The sequence below is a fragment of the Rhincodon typus genome, chromosome 12, assembly GCF_021869965.1.
Source record: "Rhincodon typus isolate 14 chromosome 12, sRhiTyp1.1, whole genome shotgun sequence".
Taxonomy (NCBI): Eukaryota; Metazoa; Chordata; class Chondrichthyes; order Orectolobiformes; family Rhincodontidae; genus Rhincodon; species Rhincodon typus.
In genome coordinates, this window is record NC_063343.1 from 51226516 (window position 1) to 51239512 (window position 12997).

Sequence of the window (12997 nt, forward strand, 5' to 3'; positions counted from 1 at the left end):
GATGCTGCTTGGCCTGCTGTGTTCATCCAGCTCTACACCTTGTTATCTTGGCTTCACAGTGGTATTTTTAAAACCCAAGACAAAAGATCGCAGATGATCTAGTTGTACTGAATACACTGTGCTTAAAAATGCTTTGAATCAGTTGCAAGAGAGAAGGCTGTCTCAAAGTCTGAAATTGCCACTTAGTTGCAATCTCATGACATCCATTAGTCTTTTGATACTGTACTAAACACTTACGGTTTCCTATCATATACGTATTTGTTGGCCATGAGGAAACCAGATCTTTCTGCAGCCTCCATTCAGAATAGAAGCTTTTCCCCCCCCTTAGCCTAGGGATAGTGTGTCCAATGGTAATGTTGATCTGAATTGTCTTTTCCAGCATTTTTCAATTTAATGAAGGAGAAACATGAGCATTTCAAAAACTGAAGTTTTTTTTTAAACTCTGCTTCACTACATTTTAATTTTATTATTCCATTTATCTTTCATGTTTAAAATTACTTCCTTTTGGAATATTTTGTAGTAATTGTTGTTTTATATGCAGTTGCACTCGCTTATGGGATATATAAACAAGATCTGCCCGCCCCAGAGGAGAAGCCAAGGAATGTTGTCTTTATTGATTTGGGACACTCGGCATATCAGGTTTCAGCCTGTGCATTCAATAAGGGAAAACTAAAGGTAAAGGCCAGAAAATTTTTAATGCACGTCAGTCTCGTTTGATGTTTTGCCGAACCAGTATTGCAAAATCTAATGCTTGCTAATAAAGAAACTGCTTCACTTCGATCTTAATTCTGCAGCATGGAGCCTTGGTTGTTTCTTAGTGTAAAGGTATGAAGTATGTCACTCAGCATCTCTAGAGTGACAGGTTGTGACTTTTGAGTTAATGTTCTTTGTTAGAACAGATGAAGGTACATGCGCAAACCATAATTTGTTTCTTTTTGTGCCATCTTTCTCTTTACCATTTTAACAGTAAGTTTATGTTGTCCTAGGTCCTCGCTACTGCTTTTGATCCCTATTTGGGTGGAAGGAACTTTGATGAGATTCTAGTAAATCATTTCTGTGAAGAATTCCGTAGAAAGTACAAACTAGATGTTAAATCAAAGATTCGAGCCGTAATGCGGCTTTTCCAGGAATGTGAGAAGCTGAAGAAACTGATGAGTGCCAATGCATCTGACATACCAATGAACATTGAATGTTTCATGAATGACATTGATGTTTCTGGCTCATTGAACAGGTACAAAATAAAACCACCTCAGGATCCTAGTCCTTTAGAAGGTATTTAAAAATAAATACAGTATGATACTTATGATCAGCCTTAGCTGCTTGCAAGAGAAAAGTAAGTATAGAATAAGATGCATCTAGATTTCACAAGTCATACAGCATAGTAACAAATCTTTGGTCCAATTCGTCCATACCTACCAGATATCCCAAACTGAACAAGTTCCATTTGCCTGTGTTTGGCCCATGCCCCTCTAAACCTTTCCTATTCATGTACCTGTCAATGTCTTTTAAATGTTGTAATTGACCTACCACTACCACTTCTAGCAGCTCATTCTGTTTGTGCACCACCCTTTGTGAAAAAGAGTTGGTGAATGATCTAATATTTTTCATTGCCTTTAATGCATTATCTCACTAAACTAGTTTTTCTAAAAAATCTAATTTGATAACACCCAAATGGAAAATTAAAAATATACTTGTCTTCAACCATTTGGTTTACATCTGTACAATACAGCCATTGTAAAGTAAAGGATGTTAATGTGGTTTGTGTTGAGCCTAAGCTAGGCATATGAAATGCCTAAGCTATGCATATGAAATGGACCCAGGGGCAGCATGGATATTCTTATTTGGATATATTTTGTATGCCAAAGTATGTGGCTTCCCCCCTGTTTAAATGTGTTTTGGGCTTTTTCTATGTATTTTGTTTATTGAAGCCTGATGAAAATTTCTAACCTAGCCTAGATCTACACCAAAGGCAAAATGCAACTATTTATTTGGCCTATACTACCCTGCCTAGCACACAACCCAAAGTGTTTTATCATTTTGAGAGTAAAGCAACATTCCTGGTATCTGTGACAGGAAGGTTATATTTCAAATCAAAGACGCTGTCATCTTTTGAGATGTGGCTAAACAGTTTAAAATTTACTGCATGCTGAATCAGTCTCTCCTGACTTGCTTTCTCAATGCTGTAGAAGTACATATAACTCTCTGGTTCATAAGTCATTTTCAAAGGTCATTTGTCACTGCTGTTAAGAACATCCTGTGTCTCCCACACCTCTGCCCTCACATCGCCACCCCTCAACAAAAACAAAAATAAAGACAGAATCCCCCTTGTCCTCACATCACCGCACCAACCTCCGCATCCAACATATTGTTCTCTGCCGTTTCCACCACCTACAATCTAACCCCCACAAGCAAAGATCTATTTCCCTCGCCACCCCTACCTGCCTTTCGTAGGGACCGCTCTCTCCACGACTCCCTCATCCGTTCCACACACCTCTAACACTACCACCCCCGGCACCTTTCCCTGCAACTGCAGGAAGTGCTACACCTCTTCTCCACCCTACCCCCCTTCCTCCTCCTCCTCCTCCCCTCCCCCGCCCCCAACATCCATTCAAGGCAGAAAACAAACCTTTTGACATTAGACCTGCACGTCCATCAACTTGGTCTACTGCACCCGATGTGGCCTCCTCTACATCGCTGAGACCATTTTTTTGTCAAAAAATCTGCGCTCTATATGTGACAAACGACAACACACTGCGGTTGCAAAACCTTTTTGACTTCCCTGTCCCACTTGCTGAGTGACATATCCATCCTGGGCTGCCTCCAGTGTCACAATGACGCCACCCACAAACTGGAGGAGCAGCACCCCATATTCCGCCTCGGGAGCCTACAGCCTGATGGCCTGAACGTAGATCTTACTAGTTTCAAAATCTCCCCTCATCCCTGCCTCCTTGACCTGATGCAATCTGTCCATCTTCTCTCCCACCTATTCACCCCTCCCACCTCACTGACCACTCCCGACCACTGTCTACATGCACTCACCTATCACGATCCCACCTACCTTCCCTAGCCCTGCCCCCGCCCCACCCCTCTTTGTTTCTGAGCTCCCCTCCCCCACCCCATTTCTGAAGAAGGGTCCCGACCCGAAACATCAACTTGCCTGTTCCTCTGATGCTGCGTGGCCTGCTGTGTTCCTCCAGCTCCACGCTTTAAGAACATTTGCAAGGTTTTCTGATAAAAGTGCTTGTAACATTGTTTAACCAGATGCTAGAAATGGAGTTAGCCTATGTTAGTCGCTGGTAGTCCACCAGTTTGTGAACAGGGGCTGTGTGCACTGAGTTGGTGCTTGCAGAAGATCCTGGCACATTTGTTTTCAATGTTGTCAGCTGTTTAAAGCTCAAAATAGCAACTGAACCAAAGCTTTCTGAGCAACTGCCCCATTTTCCTTTGCTGCCCAAAAGGTATCACTTCAAAATGTCATGCTTTCGGCGCAGTCTGACCCCCCTCACTTGAGTCTCTGGACTGCTAGAACTCTTTGGCTTGGAGGCTGAACCACCACCTGCTGGAGGACAAAACCTCCATTGAGTTTTAAGTGGAACCAGTGACCTAACATCCCAAATTTTATGAAATAATACCTGTGGAGTTATGATGCCATATAATGCATGGAGTTATGAAGTACTTAAGGGTTTTCTTGAGTATTGAGAAAAGCTTTCTCAATGCGCAAAACAGGTTTTTTAAGTATGTGAAGTATATTTAAGGATTGTCCACACTTGCTGCTAGCAAGTTGCTTATTTAATTTTGACTAAACAATGCTGATTTAATGTTTTGTCATTCTTCAAGATGTTGGCATTGTTAAAAAGGCCAGTATGTGTTGTCCATCCTACTTATTCTTGTGATGGTGAGCCTTTTTCAATTGTAGTTGTACATGTGGTGAAGCATTCATAAAGAAGACAAGACTATAAATTTTGAAGCATGTTTTGCATTGAAGATAGGAACACCAATTTCTAACCTGACCAAAGATTGTGCCACTTTGAATAACTGCTTACTGAGATTTTGATCGTGTACTAGTTTAATATTAGTGAATTAATAGTGAGAATAATCTACAAATTTAGTTCATATTTTCAAAAAATTTAAGGGATAGAAATAATTTTTAGGTAATTATATTTTGACTGACTGATTAATTGTTTTACCCCAATCTGGTCAAAACTTAATTTTTTTTCTATGTTGTGCTGTTCAAGGGCCCAGTTTGAGGAAATGTGCAGCTCACTTTTGTCCAGAGTGGAGGGTCCTCTTCGCAGTATTATGGAGCAAACCAGTGAGTAATCAAATCATAATTTGGTTTGCCTGTGGATTTTTACACTTGTATTTCACGTCTTTGATTTTCATAAAATTTCAGTAATTGCAGTTTAGAAAGAGACAATCCAGCTCATACAGCAGTTAAATCATTGGATGCAGGAAATCTGCAATAAAACAAAATTCTGAAAATGCTCAGGAAGCAGACAGTCCAACACATTAGGGAAAAAAGTGAGGCTGAACCATTTATAAGAAGCTTCAGCCAGCACTGCCAAGTAGATGATCCATCTTTTGCCCCCTCCAGAGATCCCCAACATCATGGATGCTAGTCTTCAGCTATTTGATTCACTCCATTTGATATCCAGAAGGATAGCAAGGAAGTATTTGACTGCTGTCACAGAGGAGCCCTGCCAAAGCTCAAGTTAATGGAAAACAGGCAAAAATCCTCCACTGGTTGGAGTTACATTGAGTGTGAGTGAAAGGAGCTGGTTGTGGCTGTTGGAGGCCAGTCATGTGAGCTGGAAATTTTGTTTCTGTAGGAGTTCCTCAGGTTTGCCTAACCATCTTTAGCTGCTTAGGCATGACCTTACCACCTTCATAAACTGAGAAGTGGGGATGTTTGCTGTTTGAGCGATGTTCGTCACAAGAACTCTTCAGACATGGACTGCTTCAGTGTCCAAATGTAGCAAGACCAGAGCAGTATCCACAGTCGTGCTGACCGGGAAGGAACTTTAGCATCACAGAAGTGAAGATCTGAAACAATGAATTTAATCATCGGCACTTGCCTTTTAGTCACATTATCAGGAATGAACTCCCCCATTGACAACATCCTGGGGGGTTACCGTTGCCAAGAAACTGAACTGGACAAGCCTTACTTACACTGGCTGTAATAGTAGGTTAGAGGCTTGGCATCTTTATGAAGCCTCAGCGCCTGTCCACTATCTATAAGGCATAAGTGAAGAGTGTGATAGAATAGTCCCCGCTTGCCTGAATAAATTCAGTTCCAACAGCGCTGAAGAAGCTTGACACCATCCAGGACAAAGCAGTCTACTTAAATGACACAACACGCAAAAAAAGCCACACTCTGTACCACTGGTACTCGGGAGGAGTATATGCCATCTACATGATGCACAATGGCCATTCACCAAGGCTTTTTGGACAGCATCTTCCAAAGTTATGACCACTGCCGTCTAGAATGACCAAAGTGTAGATACATGGGAGCACTGCTAGCTGCAAGTGTCCCTCCAAATCACTCACTATCCTGACTTTCAAATATATTGAAAGAGCTGCAATGTTGCTGCATCAAACACCCGGAATTTTCTCCCTGTCAGCACTGTGGGTGTACCTATGCCAAACGGATGGCTCGCCGCTACCACCACCACAAGTGCAGATATGGTTGTACAATAAATGCTGGCCCAGACACTGATTCTCATATCCCATGAATGAATAATGTTTTGTCTGATGGGGAAATCAATTTCTTTTTTTTTTTCTTGAAAAGAAAAGGACAGTCTTCAAATTTAAATTAGGCTACCTGGCAAAAAAACATGGAAAGATTTTTCACGCTATAATAGATGTCTGAACCATTCTCCCTAAAGGCTGTGGTGCTAGGACAATTGGAATTATTAGGACTGCAGTAACTAAATTTCTGTTGGACAGGGATATGAAGCAAAGCAGTGCTCATAACGCAAAGAAGAATCAATCATGGTCAACCAGTCAGAGAAAGCTTGACTTGTATGGAAACCAAGATGGTATCTTTGAAGAGCTGCTCCTTCAATCAGGGGTTCTGTGCCTACTACTCCTCCTCCAATCAGAGTGAACCTCTTAGCAGCAAATGCAGGAGAGAACCACACTGAACCAAAAGTGAATAAACAGAGTTGCAATGCAAATCAACTAGGATTTACTTGAATTAGAGAGCTGGCTTGAGGAGTTGTGGCCTTTCTCTGCCCAACATTTCTGATTTCTTTATGCCGTATCTGTCTTAACTACTTCTGCTTAAATATTCCATCTTCTGGAAAAAAAAAAGAGTATGTTTCTTAAACTTTTTTAAATAACAGTCTGATAACTCTTCATGTGGTTTCTCAAAGGCTCATTTTACTATAGTAGAATCCTGGATTTGATCCTCTGTCAAAATCTACTGATTTTGTTTTTTTTTCCCTGATGTATTGAAGTGTTAGTACCTCTGGGCAGGTCAAGACACCCACTGGATGCACTTGAATATGAGCATTGATTTGGCAGATAATTGAATGTAGTGCTGCAAGTAGCCTGCTGTACATACTGCCATGAATCTCTTGCAAAGAATGACAACTTTAGCAAAGCATCCGAGGGTTTCTGACAGACATGAAACTAGATTCCAGATGAAAAATAATGCCATGAGAACAAAAAACTGTTTTGACATTTTTTATTTGTGTTTTCATTGGGAAGTAGAGGTCTGTCTTATAAAGAAACTATTTAAAATGGCAACTGCCAAAATAGAATATGTATGCTTCTGAAATGAACCCTTGAGTCTATTCACCAGAAAGGCCAATTTGATAAATACTGTAGGTGAAACGAACCTAAAGTAATGCCAGTGTTCCTCTGGTGGTTCTATCGTTGCGGTACTCTTAATGTCAGGACCCAGTCTTGGAAGTGCGAATCAAGTTTTTGCCTTTCTATTTAGAATGGATTACTTTATAAGCTTAAAAATAGATTATTCCATGCCTAAGTGAATTGATATTTTTAAAGTAGAAAATCCTCTGTCAAAGAACGTTTTATCTTTCTCTATTCCTCACTGCCATTATACCCTAAACGTTGTAAAATAAATGCCTTATTCCTTCGCTATCAAACATTCTTTCTAGAACTTAAGCGAGAGGATATATATGCTGTCGAGATTGTGGGTGGAGCAACTCGCATCCCTTCTGTAAAAGAGAGAATTGCCAAGTTCTTTGGTAAAACGCCGAGTACAACACTAAATGCAGATGAGGCTGTCGCACGTGGATGTGCTTTGCAGGTGAGAAGCTTGATCTATAGCACATGTCTGTGTAAATAGTTTGCTGTTAACACTTGATCAACCTGTCACTGAAAATTTATTTCATTGTATCACAAAAGTTACTGAGTTATCATTAATGTAGACTGAGGTACAAATAACGTCTACCCTGATTGATGTGTAAATTTCTTAAGTGTAGGAAATAAGATGGTAGGAGGTCCACAGGTGAAGCAAAGTACTTGCATAGACCTGTGTCTGGCCTTTTTTTTTTTTTTGCTGTAATATCACTTAATTTTATGTGCAAGGAACTTCAATGCTGATACTAAATTCTTGATTGAGTTATTGAACTGTGACGTGTCGACCATTGATCTGAGATTGAATATCACCAATTAGTTTATTAATATTAAAATGACAGTTGCCACCATCTTGAGTAATATAGGTGGATAGAATTTCTGGTGAAGGTTTGGTTTGTGAGATATTAGTGCACGAATATAAAACCTCTATACAATTTTCAACATGTAAGCAATGTGCTATACTCGTGCAATGGCAAGGTTAAAGCTCATGCCTGTGATTCCTCACTTAATATGTGACTGAATTCTCTCAGCCTGGTGGAATCAGGTGCTTTTCTCACAGGCAGCAAAGGAAAGTCCCCTGCGTTTTTGTTTTTTGCAAATTCTTTACAAACGAATAAGACATTACAAAATTTTTAAGCTGGGCTCCATTCCATTGCCTTTTGAGGAAACAGAATGGGGTGTCTAAAAGCAGTTTTTTAAAGAATATCTTGCCTTAAATGAAGTTGATCATTTAGTTTCTAGCTTTATCATCTGAATGGGACTGGCAATTTAACAATTAAATTGCTTTTGATCTAGATTTTTATTGTGAATTGCATCCCTTTGAGCTTTAAACTGATCAAATATTTTAAAATTGAATTTGGTCTTGGGGAAAACCCAAGAAGCTTTTTTCAAAAAAAAGCCTTTTTTTCAATAGTATTGTAGAAGTGGGATTTCATGGAGGCTTTTGAGCATTTTGAAGTAGAAAAGGTTCCCGCAAAGTGTGAACATTTTCTGAAAGAAATGCCTTCATTTTTTCGTGTATTTTTGTTAGAAGTTTGTTTGCTGATTTTTGATAGTGCTCAAAACTCTTGGAATTTGTCACTTCTTAGGCCAAACTTGAAGCCATCTGCTGTATTCTGCATCCAGTCACCTGGTTTGGTGCAATGCAGCATTCATGTTCCGAGGAGCCATTGATGTATTGATTCAGAATCCAAATGCAATTCTTTACCTTCTGAAATCTGAATTTTTGCCAAGTGCTGCATTCTACTAAATACTTCCAGTTCTGTTCTGTTGTTCCCCAAAACACCAACCACCTTGTCTTTCATTCATCCTGCAAATTATGTTGAAATTTGAACTTGAATGTGGTCAGCTTTTTTTGCCTCCTGAATATTCATCAAAATTGATTTTCACTGTCATATATATTGACAAATGAATTGCTGCGTTGTGTTTAATTCATTTTTGATCGCTAAATCAGTACTTCCAGATAATTTGAGCTGTGGACGTAGTTTAAAAAATTCGTTAAGTACTCTTACAAAGTCAAAAGTTTGAATACAAATCTTAAATTTAGTATAGAGAAAATTTCAGGTGTTGTAAATCTTCTGTTTCTCAGAGCAGTGTCTGTGCAGTTATTTATTCTAATTTTGATTTAAAATCATTAACTTAGCTAATTCTGAATTTAACCTGATTTAAAATGGTTTGTGATGAAAAGAAAATGTTCTCTCTCCAATTTACCTTTTTATTTTAGTAATTCATTTTAATATGTATTAATCAAGCTGCACCACGTTACCGTTAAGTATTTTGAGGAATATTTTAAAGCATTTTTAAAAATATTAGATTGTGAAGTGCTCCCTGGCTCATCTGGTTTGTGGCAGATTTTTTAGCCTGTAATATGTCAGAATTTGAGCAAAAACAGGAGAGGAAAAAGCATTTCTCAAAACTAGTGCAACTTGCATGAATAACATTCAGTTGAACCCCATAATCCCAGATGAGCGCCATAGACTTGCTGTATCCAGTACTCTGTCATTTCTGACCTCCCATGAAGCAAATCCAATTGGCTGAAAGCTGGTCCCTGACAATGGAACTTCTCCTTTGTATATCAGATCTGCTGTGTGGATCTTGCCTTTTTTCTTTTTAAAAGGCTTCAATATGTAAATATTTGTAATCAGTGTTAATCAACTGAATAATTGTTGCATCAATCCAGTGTTGAGGAACATCACACAATATTCTTGTTCAAGAACTGATATCAATCCTGTGTCAGCAGTGCGGTGAAGTGAAAAAGTAGTACTGCTGCCTTAGTGCCAGCGAAGACATTAATTCTGTTTTCAACTTGAGAAAATAGCTGGACCTACCTGTACAGTCCAGAAAAGGAGTTTTCTATTTACTAGGCTGTACCCAAGTTCCTGGGAAGACCTAGGATCCAGATACAACTTGATGGGTTACCACTAATGTTTTGTCAATGTAGTTTTTGTTTGACCAAAACTTATGTATGCACATAGTTTTAATCTCTTTAATTTTTCCAAAAGTGAACAAATGTTTTTAGAGCTTTTTGAAAACTACCAAAATTCTATTCAGAAGCACAAACTGACGGGAAGAAAAAAGGTGGACAGGACATTAACGTACTTGCAGATATTAGTTATATTTCGGCTGCCTTTATGCACAGTAAAGAGATCCGTGTAGATTACCCCAACACTGGTGGGGTAATCTACTACACCTGTATGTAGCAATTTTTCCAAGTTCATTTTATTCTTTTTCATAATATGGGCATTGTTGGATAGGCCAACATTTGTTGCATATTTCTAATTGCTCTTGAGAAGGTGATGATGAGTTGTTGTCTTGAATCCATGCAGTCCTATGTGCGGATATAGCCACTGTTCAGAAGGGAGCTCTGGGAATTTTATTCAGCAACAGTGAAGGAATCGATATTATACAGCCAAGACAAGATGGTATGCAGCTTGAAGGGGAACATACAGGTAGTGGTTTTCCTGTGTCTGTTGCCCTCTTCCTCCTCGGTGGTAGAAGTTGTGTTTGGAGGATACTGTTGAAGAGTTCTTATTGAGTTGCAGGAGTTCAGCTTGTAGATGTTATGCACAGCAAGCAAAATTTGACAAAACTGCCTCTGTCTTTGTATTTCAAGGTCCTTTTCTGTTTTTGCCTTCTAGTGTGCTATTCTTTCACCTGCATTCAAAGTAAGGGAATTTTCTATCACAGACTTGGTTCCATTCCCAATTTCCATGAGATGGAATTCTCCTGCTGATGAAGGACTTGGGTGAGCATTTGCTTTCCATCTTTTGAATTGTTTTTCATTTTGTCTCTTACATGTCTGAAGTTGGGAATCTGTTCACCTTCCCATTTGCAACTTTCACACATTGCACCTTTTCTCGAAAAGATAGCCAGCAATAATCACATATTGTTTAACTGGTATACGCTGGTCGTGATGACATGGCAAAATACTAATATGGCCATGGTTCTCAGAATCTATTAACAACCTTTACAGGGATTCCTTCAATAATTACAGAACTGACTTGCCTCTGGCTCCTGAGATGGAATACCTGATCCCTGCTTTTATAATTTGTAGGTGATGTTACCGGAGGGTTTGTATCAATCTTAGAACCACATTTTAAGACTAAAGTGCTAGGGGACAAAAGTGAAGACAAATCTACTCTAAAACCTTAAAAAGTGAAGAAAATTGGGTGACGACCTTCTCTTGTAATCTGTTGTATATAGGACAAAGACTTATGATCTATGCGTTTTACTTGAAATGTGTTTCTGATTTTGAAGAAGTCCTGAATTTCTGCGCAAGTGCAATTTGTTCCTGCTGTCCTGCCAAATTACTAGCTATTCAAAAATAATCTCAGGAAAAGATGACTCAGTGGCCTCTCTCTGCTGTCAGCACATTTTCAGGTGCTCGACATTGATCCTTTTTCAGCACAGGAACAAGTACAGGAGTTAATGCCACCAAAGTTGTTGTGACCACCATCTATTCACCTGTCTCTTCCTCTTTCCCTTCCCTCTCTTGCAGAATTCCCCTCCCCCCCCCCCCCCCCCCCCCCCCCCATTACTCTCTTCACCCTCCCACAAGATCCTGCCCGATCTTAGTTTTCCTAGATTTATTAGTCAAATTTCTGACATCATGGACTTTTTATTTTTATGTTCACAAAAGATTTTGCTTTTTGCAGTTCAGAACCTAGATCTGTATCTCATTTCTATCCAGCTATTCCTCATCGGGTTTATCTTGTGAATAGTAGATGTTCTTCCCATAAATCTGCTCATCCAAACTCTTATAGGTTTTATTTTCTTCCAAGCTAAGCTTCCAGCCCTGCATTCTTTCCATTGCAAAGTTCGTCTACATCTGTCACTACTGTTACGTCTGCAGCCTGTCTGCCAGTCACAAAGACCTGAGTTATGTCACAAAAGTATTCCAGTGCTCTGCTGGCTGTTCCCTTTTATCTCGTGCAAATCACTGCAGCTTATGGCCTGTTGTACTCACCCATCACCCTTGTGCTCGTTAACTGACATTAAATCATGGCTTCCCCTCAAGCTTACAATCTAAAAATTACCAATTTTCTCTTTGTGACCTCTTTGTCCACTTACCCTGCCTCTATCTTTCTCCAGACATTTGAAACTCTGCATCCATATTTGGCCTTTTCTGCACGCTTGTGGCCTTTGTCCTATCATTGATTTTGTGCCTTCAATCATGTTAAGCTGTAGGCTCTGAAATTCCCTGTCCGTATATTTCTACCACTCCTCAGCTTGCCACCCCTGCTAAGATTCAGTTTTTGGTTTAGTATCAATTTGGTTTTTGTCTGATTGTACCTCCAGAGCATCATTTGAATGCTTTTCAACTTTAAAGGCTCTATGTAAATACAGGCTATCATTTGACCAAATTTTCCTCACATTTCCTTGCGTAAATTTAACCTGAAGAGTGGAAAAAATATTTTCTCAATCTAGAGTACATTATTGTGGATATAATTTACTGTTGGACTATGTAATGAAATATTAATATCTTCATGCATGTAACTTCCTTCAGACTGATGGTTTGTGTGGGCAGTTAGTGTATTTAGTTTCCATTATACTGAAGTTAAGTCAAAAATATTCTATAATTTTCTTTTTAGTGATTGTGAGGTGTTTCCCAAGAATCATGCAGCACCATTCTCCAAAGTTCTCACTTTCTATAGAAAAGAATCCTTCAACCTTGAAGCAATCTACAGTTGTCCTAAGGAATTGCCTTATCCTGACCCCAAAATTGGTGAGATATAGTAAATGCTTATGTTCTTTCTAATTGCACTTTTTAGTGAGGAGCATGTAAACATTGCTAAAAAGAGACTTGGTGAAAACTTTGTCTTGCACTCATTCCTACAGCTCTGCTCCAAAATCAACTTATTGGAATGTCATGAATAGAGCCTTAGCAATGTTTGTGTAAATGTTGATGCTGAGATTGGGCTATCCTGCACGATCAAGTTTTCACTCATGTCATGCAAACTCATGAAAGGGCCTATGGCCATCATTTTTGTCCCTGAAAGGTATCAGTCTATCTCTGATTAATCCTGAAAGGAAAGCTGTCTCAAATTTTAACAAGTTAGGCTTAGATGGCTTATGCTGTTACTTCAGTGAACACATGAATGTCATACTCTACGAGCAGAATGTTGCTGTCATACCAAAAAGATGTTTTATCTGCCGCATGAATGTGTGATCT

General features: G+C 39.2%; 1 protein-coding gene across 2 annotated transcripts in view; it reads left to right on the forward strand.

Moving 5' to 3' along the window:
* The window catches only part of LOC109933100 (heat shock 70 kDa protein 4), a 67500-nt gene that overhangs the window by 26328 nt on the left and 28175 nt on the right, over positions 1 to 12997 (forward strand). For both annotated transcript variants that reach the window (XM_020532087.2, XM_048603407.1), the window contains exons 6-11: positions 542 to 675; positions 987 to 1231; positions 4236 to 4312; positions 7125 to 7276; positions 10464 to 10570; positions 12417 to 12550. In XM_020532087.2, the coding sequence (XP_020387676.1) occupies positions 542 to 675; positions 987 to 1231; positions 4236 to 4312; positions 7125 to 7276; positions 10464 to 10570; positions 12417 to 12550 (849 nt within the window). The remainder of the gene's footprint in view (positions 1 to 541; positions 676 to 986; positions 1232 to 4235; positions 4313 to 7124; positions 7277 to 10463; positions 10571 to 12416; positions 12551 to 12997) is intronic.